This window comes from Corvus hawaiiensis, chromosome 26, assembly GCF_020740725.1.
Source record: "Corvus hawaiiensis isolate bCorHaw1 chromosome 26, bCorHaw1.pri.cur, whole genome shotgun sequence".
Classification (NCBI taxonomy): Eukaryota; Metazoa; Chordata; class Aves; order Passeriformes; family Corvidae; genus Corvus; species Corvus hawaiiensis.
In genome coordinates, this window is record NC_063238.1 from 18068955 (window position 1) to 18089398 (window position 20444).

A 20444-nucleotide genomic window follows, 5' to 3' on the forward strand; every position below is an offset into this window, starting at 1 on the left:
GTTTTATCAGCATCACTGACAGCTGAGGGGCCTATGAAACTTGCCATAGCTGTGTCCATGGACTCCTTGAGTTGGATCCAAAATTCCTTCTGTTAATGCAGAAGGTGACAGTTCGGCAGACTATGGTTATAATCACTACTTGAGAACTGTGCTGAATTGATCCTCATTCCAACTGTAGTCAGTGCAGTGAAGGATCAAGTTTCTGTATATGCCAGGTTTATGGGGAGAACATGTTTGAAGAAAAATGTTGACACAGGCTCAGGTTCATAACTCCTATTAAGTACAAATAAACAGCTACTGAGGATTTGGAACTGCTATTAGCAACCTGAAGAAAGTATTCTTAAGCTCTTTCTCTAAAGAAACTACTTTCTGATACTTCTGATCAGTTAAATTTTGGCAGCAGCCTCAGTTTGGTGAATATTTTGCCTGAACCAGGCCAGCTGAACTGAGGTAGATTTCATATGTAAGTGAAGCCTTATATATATTATATTAATGATTACCATAAAACAGATGTTTTAAAAAACCCTTTAAATTGAACAGTTAAAGATGTATCATATTCCACCCAGTGCTTAACTGACAACTCATGAAATCATATGAAATGCATTCTATGCCAAGCTTTGCGTGCCACTTGAGTTTTATCAGCACATACCTGTAGATGTATGCTTTTTCCATAATAGCTTCCAAACGATCATTAAACTCAAAGAATGTGTTATGCTGCATGGAAAACAAACAAAAGTAATCCAATCAATATTTTTCAGTAAACATCTCTTTTATAGTACTACTGGCATTAATTCACATACACATTTTGAAAATGGATTTTTCAGTAATCAAACTTTCTATAAACATTGTCCTAGTTCTGGCCAGGACAGGGTTAATTTTTTCAGTAGCTGGGAGGGACGTGGCTAGGAGTCGATGTTGTTCTATATCACCTCAGATCATTGCTGCGGGTGGGATAAAGGGACTCTCTCTTCCAGGGAAGAAAGGTGTTCCTTCCTGTTGAGAAAACCTGGCAGAGGGAGCTGTCTGATATTGTTTATTATTGGGGAGTTTTTCCATGTGAATAATTTCTTTTCTTATATCCTCTGTCATTAGCAATGTTCTTGTTAGTGTTCATTTTCTTGTCTCATTGCTGTTTCCAGTAAATTGTTCTTATCTCAACTGGTGCTCTATGCCTTTTGTGCCTCCAATTGGAGGGAGGAGGGTGCATAGCCTACGGTTTTAGTGGGAGAATTCAACTGGAGAATACTATTCCTAAACCATGACAAACATTTAACAAAAATGTGAACTGAAAAGCAAAGATAAATTTGAGTTAAATGTCTTTTTGGGTGTCGAATGTCCCCTTAATCTGATTACAGAAATAACCTTGCTGTTTTATTCAGAGTACTGCAGATGAACAACTCCTACTTCCTCAAACATATATAATTCAAACATATATAATTCAAACAGATATAATTGCTTGGGCAACACGATCACAGAGAATTACATGCATTTTTTCTCTTCCTGAAATTCCAGTAATTCTCCAGCAAGCAATCATGTGTATCAACAACCACCTACTAGAGGATATTCTGTGGTATCAACTGCAGCTGTATCCAATTCTTCCTGTTCAGTATTTGCAGTTGATCTTTAGTGATTGCATGAATTTTTTTTCTTTGTTTTTATTCAATACACAGCTGATTGCCTAATACAAGGTGCTATTTAACTTTTCATTCTTTTATATAATTTTCGTTCTGATTTAAGGAATTTTGAAGTTTTATTGAATACCAAAGTGAGGAGCACCCTCATTTTATTGTCAGAGTTCTTGTGTCTCCCCCCAACTTTAAATGAAAACCATTTATTTCTCAACATGTTGTTTGTGTGTGCAGAGAAATGCATTTAGCATGGCCTGCTAGGTACTGCTCTAATCCCTTCTCAGACCTTTCATTACACAACTCCAAGTGTCCTTGGACTCGATAACAAAAGTAGGTTTGTGCTTGATAGATATTCTGTCTATAGTTTATGTTGTCCTTAAAATTACCTCCTTTGCTTTTAAACACCTGACATAAGCAGCAGAAGGGGAAAATACATTGGCATTAACCGGTGATTTTTTAAAAAATCTTTGAAAACTAAGCAGGTAATTTGAGATTAATCTAATTTAAATAATGTGAAAAAAACAGCTTTAATCAAAAAATACTTTTTGAAATTGTGAAATAATAAAGTCAGAAGAAAAATGAGAGAATAAGGGCTTAATTTGGCTAGACTATGAGTTGCATTTTTTTTTTTAGTTATGTTGTGCCTTAGCCTGAAGATATTTTACAATTTCTAAGTTTCATATTCCACAATACTATAAAAAACTTTCTGTTGTGTTGCAAAAACGTCAATGCATGGTTAGCCATCCATCACTGACACAGATCTTACCTTTAGCATCCTGTTTACTCGAAGTGCTGGGTTAAATCCAAAGAAGAAGTATAAAATGTCAAATGGAAACACTGATAGCACATCAAGCTGTTGAAGAGTAGAGAGGTCAATTTAAACTTCATAGTATTCATAATGTATTTATTTGCTGTCAAAAATCTGCTTAGACTGAATCATGACTGCAATAATATTTGAAGAGTCAGCATGCTAAGCATGTAGCTTCCTAAGTATTGGCAGGCAAGATTATCTCTTTGAAAACACCAACAGCTTGGCTCTGCCCTGCTTTTGAGTCCCCTGTGCCTGAGATTTTAATCTGTTTCATGTGGATTATTGACAGTATCTCATATACTTGATTATTAATACATCCCATTTTTTCAGTTGTAGTTCTGACCAGACTAAAATGTTTGGCATGTGGCTGGTGAGTGCAGGTGGGGAGGCCACTACATAAGCACTTCTTAAAAGTCTTCAGCTTTTAAAAGAAGGCTGCCTAAAGCAATTTGAGAGAGCATAATGAATTAGATTTCTTGCTTGCAACCTGCAGAAGGCATGTGTTCCAAACAACAGATTCATCATAGGATGATAAATTAGGCTGGGCATTTTATTTGGTTGGTTGGCTGGTTTGAGAGTTTTCTAAATAGATTTTGTCTTCCATCATATTTGGATGCTGCTTCTTCCCATACCTCTAAGGTTTTCAATATCTCCCTGCAGTCCATCAGCTATGTGATTACTCTTCTTATCTTCATGCTTTGTTCTTTCCAAAGACAGAGAAGGAAAGCTGTGGCAAATTTATCTTTTTCTTTCTAAAGATCCTGGGATACCTTGCTTTGTTGCTGTTATTGCTTGGGAGGAAGAGAGGGATGTCAAACTCTGGGCTTCATCTCACTGTAATCAGAAATGCCTTTGCTCTGAGGGGTGTAAATCATGTTGGCAGCAACCAGCCTGCAGCACTGACCTTTTATTCCATGCAAGTAAGAAACAGTTAATACCTGAAGAGTGTGCAAAGCAAACCAAAAAATTGATTGAGGAGAAACAGCCTCTTATGGTCTCTCTCTCTCCCTCTCTCAGACACGTCTAAGAGGAGGCAAAATTTAGTCGAAAGTGCATTAATATCAGTAACTGTTAATTAGTACTTAATCTTATGACAAATTCCGACATTATATCCATACCTTGCGTGTGGTGAGAACACTCAAATCTCATTAGTTTCTCCAGAAATCAAGAGCCCTAAACATACAGCAAGTGTGAGCTTGAAATAAAACCATACAAATCCACTTAGGTGTCTTGCTTTAAGTTTGACTCTGTCAAACTCATTTGACTGTATATCCTGCACTTTTGGATAGCTTAATCTCAAGTAGTTAAGTAATGATACCACAGTCACTGAGAAAAATTTAACTGTGAACAAGGCAGGTGCAAAAGTAGAGAAGAGGAGGGGGCGATAACTGAGATGTGTGTTTAGTGTCACAGAGCTGTATGTGCATCAGGAATTCAATAAACTACCTACCTTCTGTTGGCAAAAAAACCCCCAACATTTAGGAGCAGCATGAAAAATTTTCCTAGATCAAATGCATCTTTGTTTTTACAAAGTGCCATGAGCATCAAAATTCTTAGTTTGAATTTTTGACTGCTCCTGTGAGTGATAAGCTGTTCAGTGAGGTACAATGTAGGCACAAGTACAATGAGGTACTTCATAAGAATCTACAGAATAGAGTTATCATGTCTCTTCAAGAGTTTTAATTTTGTTTAATGAATCTCTGGCAAATGGTGCTATTGTCTTTAGTGTGCGCTGGGATGACCTCACAAAAACTAATCAAATTCTATTTTATTAATTTATTATAATTCCAAAATAATATTTAGAATTGCATTTATAAACATTCTGTCTTCCAGTTAAACACTGTTTATGAAGATGGCAGTCTTCAGCTGGTGAGCACTGATATGCCAACGAGCCCATGCTTTCTGGTGATATTCTTAAACCAACAGTGATTTTCAGTGAATGAAAAAAAATCCTGTGAAATCCTACAGCCAGAACTTCACATTGATATCAGTAACACAGGGTCTACTTACCCAAAACTTCACAGTGCTGTGGTAGAATTTCTTCGTTTCCACTTTGTCTGACTACAGTGACAATGAAAGGAGAAAAAGTCATAGTCAGGAACAGAATGTCAAGGATGACCCTCTGCTACTCAACAATAGTAGGGATGATGACAGTTAAGTTAATGATGGTCTAAAAGTATGAATGGAGAAACATCTGTAGATATTTCTGAGAAGTAGTACTTTTATTAGTCTAGCTTACATTAGATCAGATTTTATTATAACTGCTTGAAAAAATGAGGGCTGGGGTTTGTCTGATTTTTTCCCATCTGGATGTTGGTCTAGAAAAGCACATTACATTTTTTCCTCAAAACTTCCCTCCTGAGACATCTGTACCACTTCGTGCTCAAGCCAACCCCCTTCAATTTCACAGCAAAAAAATGCTTTTATCTGCAGTGATTCCAAGAAAAATGAAAAAAATGTTTTTAATGATGCTGTACAAAATTAGCTCTTTGAATGCTAGCATTAACATGCTAGCATTACTAGCATTATAATAATCAACACCAATGATTAGCTTTTTATTTTTAAATTGTTCTTCACGGGAACTGATGCTAATATAATAAGAAAGGGTAATCACAAGTATATAAAGAAATTTATCTATTATACTTTCTGTATTTATATCAGGGAAACTTCAAAAATAGATTTAAGATCTTAATCATATTTCCATGCCAACTTTCACTATTATCAGTTTAAACACTGAACTAAATGCAGGAGATCAGGCAGCAGATGATTTCTGTGCACTAAAATCTGTGAATTGTAGAGACAGTTTCAAGGGAAATACAAGCTGAGCTTCGTATGTTAGAGTTTTAACTTTGTTCATAAAAACTGAGTTTTGTGGGATTTAGGCAAGATCCAGTTACTGAATGTCTTGGTGTGGAAAAACTCATTCCACTGCTCTGCATTTAATACCTATTGAAATGATATTTTCACAGTTTTGTCTGTAAAGGTGTCAGTAATATTGTGTATGTACAATGTATAAAATTTTTTGTAAAAGCACTGAACTAAAGCTAGTTCCAAATTAGATTTGAGGATATATAATTGTGAATTTTCTGTCTGTTAGGCACAGTAATGTCATGCTGAAGTTATCAAAACTTTTTTTTTTTCTGAATTAAGTTCCTTTTTTCTGTAAGAAGTCAAAGAATCAAAAGCAGAGAAGACTTTGAAGAAATGTTAATGCTCTAGATACCCTTTGGTAGGGTAAGGGCAAGCTTTCAGGTAGCTGATTAAAATTTTATTTTGCATTTTTTCTATAAAAAGATAACACAAAAATAGTAGCAAGAATCAAAATTGAACATACATATTTTCCCAAAACAAATGATCTCAAATGAATTATTTTCAAAATATCCTAAAATTACAGGGATTTTCTCTGATTTTGGAAAAAAATAAAACCACCATCTCACAATGCCCTGTCTTCAACTATGATTCTGGCACAAGGCAAATAGAAAGGTGAAATTTCATACAAGCATACCAACAGATGCATATATGCATGAATACATATGATATAATCACTGATTCCAGGGAGGAGTCTGTTTAGAGCTATATGCCTGTTTCAGCTGCTCTCATCTGTTACTTTCAAATCTGTTTTTTTCAATTTTTAAGGATTTAGGTAATGGATATGTTTCTTCTGCACAGGATAATGGAACATCAGCGTAGAATGGAAGGTCAGTGAAGAAGAATATATGTATCCTTTGATAAACAAAAAAGTTACATCGATTTGACGTAGTGATAAAAAAGAAGTGTCAGATTGGATGAATTTCTATACTCTAACACACAACTGCTGCCCGTGGAAGTCCGACTTCCAATACTTACTATTATATCTCCCCCTCTGATAAACCGCACTCGGGGCTGGAAAATTATTAAGTCGCACAGGTAGCAAATGTCACACATTACATCAATGACAAACCAGTATATTGTGTTACTGGGAGTTTGATATGGGAACACGTAGCGCAGGGGAATAAACCAGCAATTCCAGTTATAGGCGATTGTCACAAGCATGAGCCATGCCACATAACGGCGATCTGAAAGGAAAAACACTGGATGTAGAGGGAGGCATGAACTTGGAGCTGATTGTCATTCTTCTAGACACATTCATTCTGCTGCAGTCTCTAGGAATGCTTCTACCCAGAGCAACCTACCATTCTCCCTTTTGCAACTGGACATGCTGCTAAGGTGATACAGCTTGGAAACAGGAGTCACACAAGGACTGTGCAAAAATGAGAGCAAATAGAATTCAGTGCATCTGAAGAAACTTATACGATCATTTTGCATGCTGCTCGTGTATATTATATTTGACAAAAGAATTATTTGTCTCTAATGAATGGTACAAATTCCAGGTCAAGAAACAGAACACTTGGGTTGTGATTCTGGTCAGTTTGCATAACATCTTTGTGCATACCATCTTTACAACTGGTGTCACTTCTCCCTGTTTGTAATAAATATTGTTTAGGACAGGACCTCTGTGTCCCTGGGAGCTGCAAACTGGAATGTGTATCTTATGGTGGCTCACAGGTGCCGTGCAAAACCAGGCCACTTCAATATGACTTAACCCCAGCCTATTAAACAGCTTTTAATTTACCTGTGTATGAGTCAATTGTATCTGGTAGCTTCATATACTCCATGTATTTTTTCAGTGGAGGTTTCTTGAATTTACAGCACAGCATATCACAGTAATGATCCTCCTCTGGCTTTGTTTCTGCCTCCTCTTTCTTTTCTTCTTTTTTTTCATCTTTTTTTTCTTCTTTTGGTGGGGCTGGAGGCTTCTTTGGTGCTAGACACATAGATTACCAAAAACACTGACATTTTAATAATGGCTCAATTAATACACCCTGTTTTAATATGAGCAAAAGCTTCATTATGTTGAAATATCTTCTACAAACCCTGGGCAGTGACTAAAGTTATAATTCATTATATTAAATACACAGAAAAACACTTGAAGAATAAAATCACCACTGGTATAAATATGTGCATCTGCTATCATGAACAGGGCACTTATGTTACACAGTACAATCTCTATATTGCTGAATTTCCCTGGACAGTGCCTGTAAGTTATGCCTTTTATAAGATTGACAAGAAAACTGCTAATTTATAATTCAGCATTCATTAATGCAACTGAGCATTTCTCCTTACATGACTGTTGCAAAGAATGAATGCAGTGAGGATGGAGATAAGAAAAGACACCTGTGCCATGGGCTGACCTCTCCCCTCCCCTGATACCTGATATGTGAGATGCAGCAGGTGAAACTAGTGGGAAGCCTATGGTTTTGTACATTTCTAGACTTATAAAAGTCTTGTAGCACTCCTTCAAACCCCGTTCTTCTGCCTTTGAGCTGGATACTGTTGTTTGCACATGTGTCCTATTAATTCTGGTGGCTTTACCTCTGATTAGGATACACAGTCTTAGCAGTAAACTGGCAAACTGAATCTATAATAAGTTAAGAAATAAAGGTCATAAGTTCTACAAAGAGAACAAAAGTGGTAGATGAGCAAAGAAATAATTTTTTAAAAGAAATTTGCTTATCAGTTGGAATAGTTTATTATTCTTGAGGCACCATTTTTTACAGCTTTTTAAAAAAACACATAAGTGATGAACGGCTTTTAGAAAGTGCCAGAACATAAAATCACCACATTCAATTCTTTGTGGAAAGGGAAAGTCAAACTTTCCCCTGAAGAGGAAAAGCACTGATTTTTCTTTTATGTTTCATATTTTGTCAAAAGTCAATGATTAATTAATGTCAGATGAGTCTGCTCTATTTAAAGCATGGACTTAAAGTCCTCAGTGTGTCCAGATTTCTGTCAAAGCTAAAATTTTATTTACTTTATTTACGCAGCAGGTCTCATAGCAAAGTGACTAACATCCACTCATAAGATATATATGTTTCTTCATATGTTTCCAATTCATCTCCATGAATAAACATATCTGGAGGTTATTTCAAAATACAGAAAACTTCTTGACACGGATGATTCTAGATACTGCCTCTGGTTTTTCCCCAAATTCTTCAGTGATGTCATTCAAAGGGACATTGTACCTAAGGACTCCGGCTTACTGTAGAGAAATAGGGATAAATTGACTTCTGTGGGCACAAAGTGATCCTTTCCCGTGGATAAACATTCTATACTTACAAAATAATTATCACAGTATTTTCTGTTGCCACAAAATTATTTTCAGTTTTAGGCTGAACAAATGCACAACTATTTATAGAGTCACTTACAAGATGTAGGACTTCCTTCCGGTGAAGATATCACTGGGTCATTCAGCTTTTCCTTATAGACATCTGCCCTTTCACGCAATCTTTTGACAATCACTTGAAGTTGGGCATCAGCCAACTCATTTGTTTGTAAACCTGGATGTTTTGGGTTCTGTACGCTAATTAAAACAAAAGAGAAGAAAAGGTTAACGTACTGGAAATGAATGGAAGGAAACAGTGGTAATTCTATTTCTGAGCTGAAGTCACACATTAAGATTGGATCTTTACTGAGCACAGTGCATATTCATATCACTTAATTCATGCTAATTGGAAACCTAAGTTACCTCCTCTTACCTTCTGCTCATGCCAGCAGCAGTCTGTGTGTTATTTCGAGCAGAGAAGGTCAGGGTACCCTGTTTAGCCTACTGCACTAATGGCTTCCCACCACTGCTTTCCACCAAGTTCTACTGTGGCTGTGTAAGGCCTAGAGCTTGCCTGATGTATTCACTAAGTAACAAGGCATTCTCTTCACATCTGTGTATAAAAATGTGCTCGTTGTTATACGGTAGTGTCCTAATGATGACAGGAAATGCAGATAGGGAGGAGAGACTTATGCTTACTTTATAATTTCTAATGTTGGGAAAATTGATTTCATCTATGTTTTTTATGGTTTGTTATGGCTAACATGAGGTAAAAAAAAATGCATCTGTTTTCAGTGGAAAAAAACCACTGGTCTTCTTGCTGAGGTTTCCTTTTTTTCTGCTAAGAGTTTGCTCAGGGTCATAGTAACACTAAGCTGATATTCCAGCACGCACAGCCTCTCTTCAAATCTGAGGACTATTGATTTTCAAACACCTGAAAACTCATACTCTGCACTGAAACTAATGCTTTCATTAGGTTTTATGCATGCTGGACAGTCAAATAGAAAATCTTGGTGAAAGAGATTCTTGATCAGCTCTTCTGTGCTTATTCTTACCTGAAATTTCATCCTCGATTACTTGCTACTGTCTGATTATGCAGACTGGGGTTGTTTTTGAGTGCCACTCAGCTGTCAGCTGGGGCACACATTTGGACTTCCTCTATGTAGAGACCAGGACATGGGATTATTTTCTATATCTTTGACTCAACACTTCTCAGCCGATGTGACACACCGATGTCAGAGATGGCTGGAAATAGCTGTGACAGCCTCAGGGTAGCTCAAGGGCTCCTCCTGGACTGGTCAAAATTGCCACCCCTGTACTGAAATCCTGAAAGTTATGCCTGATATAGGGGCTACAGCAGGGAATTGTTCTTTCTTCCTTATCGGTTTTTCAGCTCTGTCCCAAGTACCACGAGGATGTGGCTACAGCAAGAGCAGCAGCAGACCAAGAGTGACATATGCTTGAAATGTCTGGATTCTTGAGAAAATCTTCCCAAATGTGAGTAGAGGGGAAAGTGGTATGACAGTAGGGAAGAAATGAAAACCACTGCAAAATGATCTTTGAATAAACACCATGTCTCCTCAAGACCTAAACCTATTTTGAAATTTCTAACAGAAGGAGCTGTAACTAAAAAAAGAGTGTGTCAGTGTGGGATGTGTGTAGCTTTTTGAGAAGCAGTTTTCTGGAGACCCAACACAAATCACAATGCCCAAGGAAGTATAACTTAAGCATGCGAAAATCCTTCAGCAATAAAACCATTGGATAAAGTGGAGATATGCTGTTAGAAGCAGTAGAAGAAGCAAAAGCTTGGAATTACATACTTGTCATTCCTCTAATTTAAGTCTTGTATACTGTCTAATTCTTAAAACTCCCCAGACAGGAGATTAATCAAAACAGTTCTGATACATTTTGTAATCTCGTCACAGTTCCTTTTGTGTCACATTGCCCCTTTGCCCAGGCTATCTGCTATGTAATGACATACTTTCTTGTTTTGAGCTAACATCTCACAATTAGTTTCTGCAAAGAATTTAAAGTAACTCTTAGTCTTTGCTGTTGCTGTATTTGGTCAGGTGGTTAGCTATCTTATAGTTAGATACCACTTACCATAAGTGTCATGCCAAAGGCCCCTTCTATCTTCTTTCTAGGAATAAGCTACAAATTGCTTGAGATTTTCCTCTTATTTCACAGACTTTCCAACAAAAGTTAAAGTCTCCTCTACCATGAATTTGGTGCAATGTAGCACACAGGAGCCATGTTTCCACTTGGCACTGATTAGAATCTGTGTGACTTAGTTTAAAGTTATTTGCCCCACAGTTGATGAGAAATTGATTTTCCTTGGCCTACTGCTCATTTGGCTTGCATTACCTCCTACTCCATTATTTTCTTGTAACGAAATGCTTACTTTAAATTTTGTTTGGTTAATACGGATGGAAGAGGCTGCATGTTGAACACTGCTAATTTGAGGATGTTTATTTTATATGTACTTTGTGTGGAGGTGCACTTTAAATTGCCTGGGCTAATGAAGCCCATTTAAACTTCACAAAATCACTTTTAATTAAACTTGACTCCTCTTGCATGATGTGGTGCTATGCTACGATTTGGTTCTAAGCTGTTATTCTTCAAGATTTTTTTTCTTTAAACCATTTATTTTTTGATCTTTGTGTGGTATGTTACAACAGGCCTAGGTCTATATTTCTTACTCTCCATGTAGTCCTGTACAGAGTGGAAATGTTGATTCCCTGCACAAGTAGTAATTTCATGTGGCCTAGGAAATGAAAATCTGGACTGCAACTCATGTGCTATGCACACAGTCTCGTTACTACCTCAAACATATTTTGTTTAACGATAACAATATATGTAACATGAGAAGTGTAATAGTAATACAGTTTTCTGATATTTTTGATTTGTAGATTTTATTTTTGTAACTTGTAGATTTAAACTTGTTTGTTTAGTGATAAAATTGCAATGCCTTTATTCTCCCCAAGCCACAAGAGAAGATTTAGACACCTATAGAATATTTAAAGAATGTCACCTTGAAATAGGCTATGGAAATACTGTGTTGAGTGTACTAATGTATGCAACAGCTGTCAAGTACTGTGGCTTGAAAGTTTTCTGTGTTAAGAGTACAAACAAACAGTGATAAAAAATACAATAGTTGTTTCAGAAGGTTTGCCCTTTTCTAAGTTGCAATTTAGGGTTTAATTCCTTCCTGTTTCTGGCCATAAACACCAAATACCTGAGTTTGATTCCATCTTTTATCTACCAGGTGACCCCTGAGAAAATGTATTTCATAAATGTATGCTGCCTGGAAAATATCCATAACACTTTTTGCTGATTTCAGTTATAACCCTCTTTTTTTGCAGCACTTAAGATAACTTTCTGCTAATTACATGGAAATAGAGTTCTTGATCTTGCAATAGAGCTTTGAATGCTTTTATTGAGCTCTGACACTGTGATTTAGGATTGCATTTACAATCTGTGTCCTGAAAAAAATAATTTGTCTTTTCTGAATAAATTATGAGGAATCTCTAATTCAGATAAACAAATTTCAGAAGGATATGATAATACGCAAAACATGATGGTATAGATGAGAAAGATTTCGATGAGACAGAAGAATGTCATTCCAGGCATCATGAAATGTACTGATTCAAAAACACATCCTCAGTTTTTGCTGACACTCCCAGTGTGAGTAATGCCATAGAAGCCCTGAGATCCAAGCCTAAGATCACTCATCCTAAATTACTAGGAAAACTAGTAATAGAAGAAACCCAACATGTTAGTCACTTGCTTGGTACAGCAACAGAGGTATTCCAAAAAGCTAACTTTCACTATTTTTATTATGCTGTCTTTATTGTCCAAAGAAGTCTTCCCTGAGGAGAGGTTCAGAATGACTGAAGTAGGTTTCTGCTCTGAATTGCCTGTGAAGAGAGACTATTCTCCTTTACCTGCACAGGATGCTGATGGTGTTTTAGGAGTGAGCTTTAATATTCTCTTTCATGATTTTGGTACAAAATGTAGCAGTGTACTAATGATGTTTAATAAGACATTGGATTTGGAAGATTAAAAAGTAGGAATGATTCCTATGCAGGAAAATTTGAATTATTTAGTCTTTTTTTTAGTATTGAATTATTTAGTATTGAATTATTTAGTAATAGAAATGAGGGCAAATCTAATGCCCCATACTGCAGATATATACTTAAAATCAATTTGTAAGAATTTATGCTGTAAATGCTGGGATCATCAGTTGCAGGTGACAAAAGGATAAATATCCAAGTGTTTAATCAAGGGGAAGATGCCTATGAGCCATACATAATCTGGCTATGAAAAACACCGGTGCGAATGTAACTGTAGGTGCATATGACATACTGCCAGGGAAGTAAGGATCAGTATTGGGATATAAGCCCATGAGAGAGTTATTCTGACCAGCTATACTCAAAAGGTGAATTCCCATAGGAGATTCTAGAAAGTCTCTTAGAATGGCCAAGGCTACTGGGAACATGACTTTGAAAAGCACTACAAAGCAGATTGAGACATAATAAGATCATTGTCTATCAGTTCAAATTTTGATGGAGAACGATGGGAAAAGAGGCATTTGATCTGAGAAAAATTATTGTGAGAAGAATAGATGTGAGTAGAAGCGCAGTGAATTCGCATGAGTTAAATGTCTGAAGAAAGTTTTCAAGCCTTTAATGACCAGAATTCTAGGCAGCCTTTTACTATGAGGGAGGAGAGGTTGAAACAAGTGTGACAGACTTCAAGATTATATTAGCTAAGATTGTGAAGACTGTTGTAGGCTGTGATTCCCAACAAAGCAAAAGAATGTATATATCATGACAGGAAGTCCTTTTCAGCAAACAAACTTGAAATATTTAAAGGTTTGGGAAGTGGGTAAGTGACTTAACCTGTATATTTACCACCTACTTAGTCTACTTCTTCCAAAAATCTTAAGAGCTCAAATGTTAAGAAAGTAAATTTCTAAGTTAAATACATTATCTTAAGGTCTTGGAACAAGCTGTTCACACATTAGATTCCATGAAATTTCAAAAAGCTCTTAATTAAATTTTAATTTTCCTTAACGGTCTTCAAACTAGTGTCTTCCTCTGACCCATCATCTTTTCCTGTAATCACAGAATCATCAAATTTGGAAGAGAACTTCAAGATCATCTAGTCCAACAGTCAACCCAGCACCATCATAATTATTCCTAAACCAAGTGCCACATTCAGATGCGTGCCTGAGCAATTTATTCCAATGCCTGACCACTCTTTAAGTGATATTTTTTTTCTGATATCTAGTCTGAACCACCCTTGGCAAGGGAAAGTGTCTAATAAAAACCCATCTTTACTGATACAGAAGATTGTCTATTTGCTGCATTTTTGAAATACTGGCATTATATTAACTTTTCTTTGCAATAAAACAGAACAAAACACATTTTTATTTTCATTTTATTTTAGGATTGTTCTTGATAACACAATTTTATTTTAAACTGATTTTCCTTTCCCTTACTATATATTTTATTACCTTTTTCATTAATTTAAACATAGTGATATCATAATATTTGGGTTGGTTTTGGTTTTAGGTATATATAAGCAAGAATGGGCCATAAGCATTTATGAGCTTTATGCAGACAACATATAAATAAATCTTTCCATTGGAATTCATGACTTTCCCTTAGTTCAGAATCTTTGTGCAGAAATCTGGCTTGTTTGGGCCCTATGCAAGTGTTCTTGAAATAAAATGCAGAGATCATCCATTTCCCAGATCTCACGTTGTATTCATAAAGCAAAACAGAGATGGAAGTAACAGTTTTCAAGGAAGGCACTATCTCTCAGACTTATCTACTCATATTGAACTCAGAACAAACTTCTTGATGCAATGCAGACTGAAATCTAATAATCTAGGCTGCAGAGATTCCTGCTTTTTAGCTCAATTTTTTTTCACAGCAACTACTTTGACAATCCTCCTAGTTATTCAATCACAACAATCTGTGAATCCTCTAATCTTCTTTACAGTACTCTCTAAGGGGAAGTCTGTCTCAATGCTGAACACATGGAACTCTCACTGAGGTACCAGATTAAAATGTGAATAAGATCTTATTTTAATTAAAAATTCTGCAGTAGGAACTATAAAAGTAATAGAAAGAAAGAAGTATGAATGTTGAAAGTATCAATTAGCTATGAAAAAATCACCTTTCCTTAAGGTAACTGGTGATATAAAATTTTTTAATTGCACTAGCTATTTACTATAATGTGTAAAATAAGGACAGCATAATTTCTAATACTAATTGCTTTAGAATAAAGGTATAGTCTAAGCAAGTAATCCTCATTTATTTCCTTATCTGGTGCTGTTGTGTCATTGGGGCTTTCTTATCTGTTAGTAATTAAATCTGTCTGGGGCATCTGCCGCTTACCAGGAATTTAAAAAATATTTCTTATAATGTACACATAATGTCTGTTACATTCAAACACATTTAAACGCAAACTCATAACTTATGAGCCTATAATTTATGGCCATGTAAAAAATAATTTAATCCGAGTAGGATCTGGTGCTGTACAGAATTCATGAGCACAGCACAAACCCTTCTTCCTATTTTCTATCTTTCAGTTTTTCTTAATATGCAGGGAATTATAAGTTAAAATGAAAATGCCATAAAATTTCCCATTATGAATGCTTTAAAAGGTTGGAAAAAAGTTTCAAATTTTAAGAAATTAATTTCCAATAGATGCTTTCATTTCTCATCTGTTTTCATAGACTCCCTAAAATAATCATACAACCATAAGGCTGTAGAGAAGTTTGAGACATCCTGTCCCCACAGTTCAAAGCAGGATGAGGTACACCTGACAGATTCTTATCTAGCCTTTTCTTAAATATGTCTAGCCATGGCTATTCCATAATCTTCCCAAAGAATTTATTTATGTGCTTCATTTTACAATTTTTTTTTCTCAATGTAAATCTATTTTGGTACAATTTGTCCTATGCACTTTGAACATGGGGTAAAATGTATTGTCCCTTCTCTTTCATCTCAGTTGTTGGCCATTTGAACATTTTAATTTTCTCACTTTTTTTTTTCAGGTTTTTTTTCAAACAAAAAAAGATTTGGTACAAGGGTAATAATTGTACCAAATAATTACCAATAATTATAGTTAATTCTATAATTTTCAGTGTGTGTTCCCAAATAAGAATTGTTTTGCTGATATTAGCTTCAGGAAGCTATATTTAAACTAGCAAAATTAGAAATGAAAGAGAAAAAGTAATGGCATAGTTTCAGCTTGTGTGGCAACTAAAGTTGCTCCAGTACAGGGAACCCTGACAGACTTATACTGTACACTGAGCTTCATGCCATGGCCATTGTTGCCTAGGCTAATTATATAAAATTGTCTTGGTGTTACAAATCTACCTTCATTAGGGTAAACTGTTATACAGCAACCTGTGTAGGAACTCACTACACGTACCTTTCCCAGGATCACAAAGAAACATGGAGACAAAGAACATATTCCTCGGAGATGACTTCCATTTACAGCTATTTAAGACCATCATTTCCCCTTCTGCAAGACCCTGACACATTCCTTTCCAAATGCAACAAAGTAGGCATGCTCCCTGCAGACACTGGCCATCACATTTCTTCTCCTGAATATCATTTACCCAGGGCACTGAACAAAACTGGGCTGCCAGATGTGTTTGACTTCTTATCCTCATATCTCCACCTGTCACTGTTTCCTCTGTTCCTCTCTGGGGCTGTACAACATGGGATGTTTTCATCCTAAATTGCTAAGATTTGGAAAATGAGTAAATAACTGGAGACAGGGTGTTTTAATAAAATATGTTGGACAAGGTTAAACATAGGCATGAATATTTACACTTGTCATGGAGTAATAATAAGTTTACTTTTACTAAATGATAATAAGCATTATGTCTTAGATTTATATGTCTTTTAGATTTATCAAGAAAGGCCTTGATATATTTGCAAGTGTTTGGTACAAATGTGATTTAAATACAAATGCAATTTAAATAGAAATGTTTTATATTACATATAGTAGTGTACCTGTCACAATGCTCATTGCTTTGCTTTTTTCCCCCAAAAATTACTCAACATATAATAGCAGAGAAAACATTTTGAATAAATTATAATTTCTTCCTTAACAAAAATTTCTTCTTAGTCTGGAAAATATTAGGTAAATGGAGGTTTTACACAAAATGCACAGAAATTGCTTCTAATTAAAGAAATCAATCAGTGGCAAAGTATGACAAACTATACTCTTACTTTGTTACATATTCAAAAAACCCAATTTCTTCCATTGATACAGTTAGCAATGAATATATGTGAATATTATGAGCACATGATTTGAAATAACACAAGGGGAAAAAAAGCAGCATTTCAGTTTGTATAATGACATTCCTATCCTTTCCTTGCTTCATTTAATCTTCAATGAAAAACTTCTGAATCCACTACTTTTTAATTTCAGGCTACCGACTTGATTGCCATGCAGAGTGAGTGACATTAAATAGCAAGGGTAACTGCATCCTGCAGATCGGATAGAATTTAAAGGCTCTAGGAAAATACATCTCAGCAAAGATTACAGCAAGTTTAATCCATTTTGGTACAGGCAGCACACCACCACCTTTCTATTTAATTTGCGGGTTCTCAATGTAGTGATTTCAGAAACTGAAGTCTGAGAACTAGAAGTGACAAGTTCTGAAAAAAAAGGCTAAGTAGAGGGAATATAAGTGCTAAGAAAAGTATTTTTATTTTTTAACACATTAATGTCTTTTCAGTCAGGCTTAAAAAACATACTGGGTGCATTCTATCTGTTTACAATTTCAAGTACTCTAGTGATAGCTGGAAACAACTAAGGAAATGTATTAGCCTCTCCATAAAATGTAATTGTGTTTAATCTGGGATTTTTCATAAGGCCCAGCACTGGCCTTGTTTTACTTCATCTAAATTTGATTGGAGTTTATTGCCATGAGTGTCATTTTCTTACATCCCCAGTGTTCCTACAGTAATCAAGGATTTCTAGACACTCTGCAGAGGGTTGATACTGGGTCTGTCTCACTAATGTGCTGAGATTTTGTTATTGTGATAGGACATGGTTCCTCTAAGGTGCATCTACTTGGTGAATTGATGTGTTGTAACTAGTGGATGGCAAGCAGTAATAAGCACAGTAATTTTCTTGGTCGAGGTTACTGAGGTAAATGAAGTGCATTACTCACTAAGAAGATGCTACCAGCAGGAGTTCTCTTCATTAACCTAGCTATGCACCACATAGCAAATTGCCTCTTAATCTTTGTTTTGTTTTCTTTTCTTGCTATTAGCCAAATTAAAGAGGAAAAAAAATCTTCTTTATAGAAGGACTGGTAGAGTCTATTAAGTAATAGGATGTGGATATGAGAAAGGCAAACCACAAGCATGAAGTTCAGTTTGCCTGAACCACCCATGCTCATATGGAAGTTTGCAGTACTGGAGCTCCCTTTTTTTGGAAAATGTTGAAAGTTGTGTTTCTGCGTTTGAAAAAGCAGAATCAGATGAGTACACTTTCTGGGTGGGAATGCTGGGGTTTTTTGTATAAATTTAATATTTTATTCAAATTTCTTTAGTGCATTTTATATTAACATATTTTGTTTGTAATAGCTAGATTCTGAAGGTGGCATATCAGATGCAATTTTTTGTTCCTCTCTAAACATAACTGAGCATATGTAAGATTTTGAGATAAAATCTAAAAGCATAGGAAGTCCCAGTTACCTACTGCATTTCTTCTTCCTTTACGTGGTCTTGAATATTTAGCCTCCAAATATGGATTATTATTTTATGCAGTATTTTGCGCAGTGGGGTTCATGATCTTTGTCTGGGGTTTCAGTGTACTGCCTTAGTATAAATAGTACATTGTAATCTCTTTGGTAATCTGGGAAGATGAAGTGCTTTTACAAATTCGACAGGGCTTAAAGGCTTTTAAGACACAGAGGAGAGGTCATAGAAGCTCTTTGCGTCCCTCCATTTTCTGTGATCTTTGCTCTCAGATGCTTTGTTTACCTTCTTCCATACTCTACTTTTTCCAGGACTTGCTGCAACTTTTTTGTTTTGTACCTTGAAGCTTTGTGCTAGTTTCTTGTTAAGAAGACTCCCCTGTCTTCTATTAGAGTGCAAATGAGGTGCTGAGCATTCTTCTGCTCCCTCATTTCTTGCTGTGAGGAGACAGTGTAGTCTCAGCCCACCCTTCCAGAGATTATTATTGCTCAGCAAATAGCTATTAATGAAAATTACCTGTTTTTCTGTTACATTATCAATAAACATAGAGGAGAGAAAAAAAAATATTGGAAGACAGAGCCAGTTTGTGTGCAATTCTATCCAAGCCGTTAGGAAGCAGACATTAAATTTTTCAGTCACTAGGCTGTAATTCAGCACTTGGCACATCATCCATTCTTCTGAGTTTCTTCTTTCAGACGTAGTGTTCAGATGGCTGAGACCAGTGCTGTGTGTCTCTACTCTTTATTAACATCCATCACTGTGTACTGCAGTATTTTAGAAAATGAGGGAGGGAAAGACCTTTTTTTCCCCCCTCCCCCCCATTTCTATATTTATTTATTTATTTTTGTTTTTAAATTTTTTTGCAGACAAACAATGTCTATGGGAATTTTTAGGAGCAAATGCAGTCTTTTTCAGTGTTGTCATTCACTTAGCAAGCAAAAAAAATATTTGCTCTTTTAGAGAAAATTAAAAAAATGTGCTGTTCCAAACAGGAAAACTGCCTTTTCCCCTCTTCCTTATTCTATGTGTCTGAGCCTGCACAGGTGCATTTTAAAAAATTAAATGTCCTAGTAACAGCAGATAAGGTGAAAACTTTTCTATTAACATTTCCATGAAAGTTTATGTGCTCTGGATGTATATGATTTGTGAAAAAATATATACCCACAAACTTTATTTCATTATGTATATTATTCAGAGTCAATAGGCATACTGATGACTTTTTGCACATCAAATAAATTTTGGTTAAAGTTTGACTCTTGACAGACAATTAGTATAAGAAAATAGTCTATATAAATTAATTGCCCTGGGACTTCCAGCAGGACTTCCACCCACACTCTATTGCCCATGGGTCTTTGTTGTCCACTTCAGGTCAGGCCTTGGTCACTGCCTGAGTTATGTCTAGGTGTGTCTACCTCCAGTTCTCTCTGGTCCTGCCTCCTACATAGACTTTGGACCTGTTTTGTAGCCTTGTCTCCCGCCTTGTCTCTGACCCTGTCTTTTTTGCTCCTGACTGGACTCCCTGGATGGACTCTAAACTTGGTCCATCACTTTGCCTTTTGCTAGGATCTTGCTCTGCTTGCTATGTTCAGACCCTGTGAGGCTGAACCTTGCTGGTTAAGGGCACTGCTTGTGCTAAGGTTATCCTGGGCTCCCATCCCCTCTTCTCTCAGTGGGCCCTTGCTGCAACCTGAAATATTTTTGGGCAGAGTCAAAAATTCCAGTTAAGGAAATTCTACCTTTATTTTGCCAATCTTGATTTCCATAACAATATCATAGAATCACAGAATTGTTCAATTTCCAAGAGACCTTTAAAGACCTTTAGTCCATCCCATCTGCTTTGGGCAGGGACATTGTCCACTAGATCAAGTTGCTCAGAGCCATGTCCAACCTGGCCTTGAACACTTCCACAAATGGGACATCCACAACTTCTCTGACAAACCAGTGTCTCACCACTCTCATCACAAAAAATTTCATCCTCATATCTAGTCTAAATCTGCCCCCTTTAAAATCATTACCCCTTGTAGTATTGCAAGAACAATCACAATTCTCTTAGCCTTTCCTCATAGGAGAGGTGCTCCACCTTTCTGATTATTTTTATGGCTCTCTCTAGACCAAGTCAGTGT

General features: G+C 36.1%; 1 protein-coding gene across 1 annotated transcript in view; it reads right to left on the reverse strand.

Annotated features, from left to right (window-relative positions):
* Positions 1-20444, reverse strand: part of CNGB3 (cyclic nucleotide gated channel subunit beta 3) — a 62595-nt gene that overhangs the window by 23519 nt on the left and 18632 nt on the right. The window contains exons 4-9 of the mRNA XM_048287102.1: positions 8685-8839; positions 7052-7243; positions 6286-6494; positions 4450-4500; positions 2395-2481; positions 650-714 (exon numbers count right to left, since the gene is read on the reverse strand). Coding sequence (XP_048143059.1) covers positions 650-714; positions 2395-2481; positions 4450-4500; positions 6286-6494; positions 7052-7243; positions 8685-8839 — 759 coding nt within the window. The remainder of the gene's footprint in view (positions 1-649; positions 715-2394; positions 2482-4449; positions 4501-6285; positions 6495-7051; positions 7244-8684; positions 8840-20444) is intronic.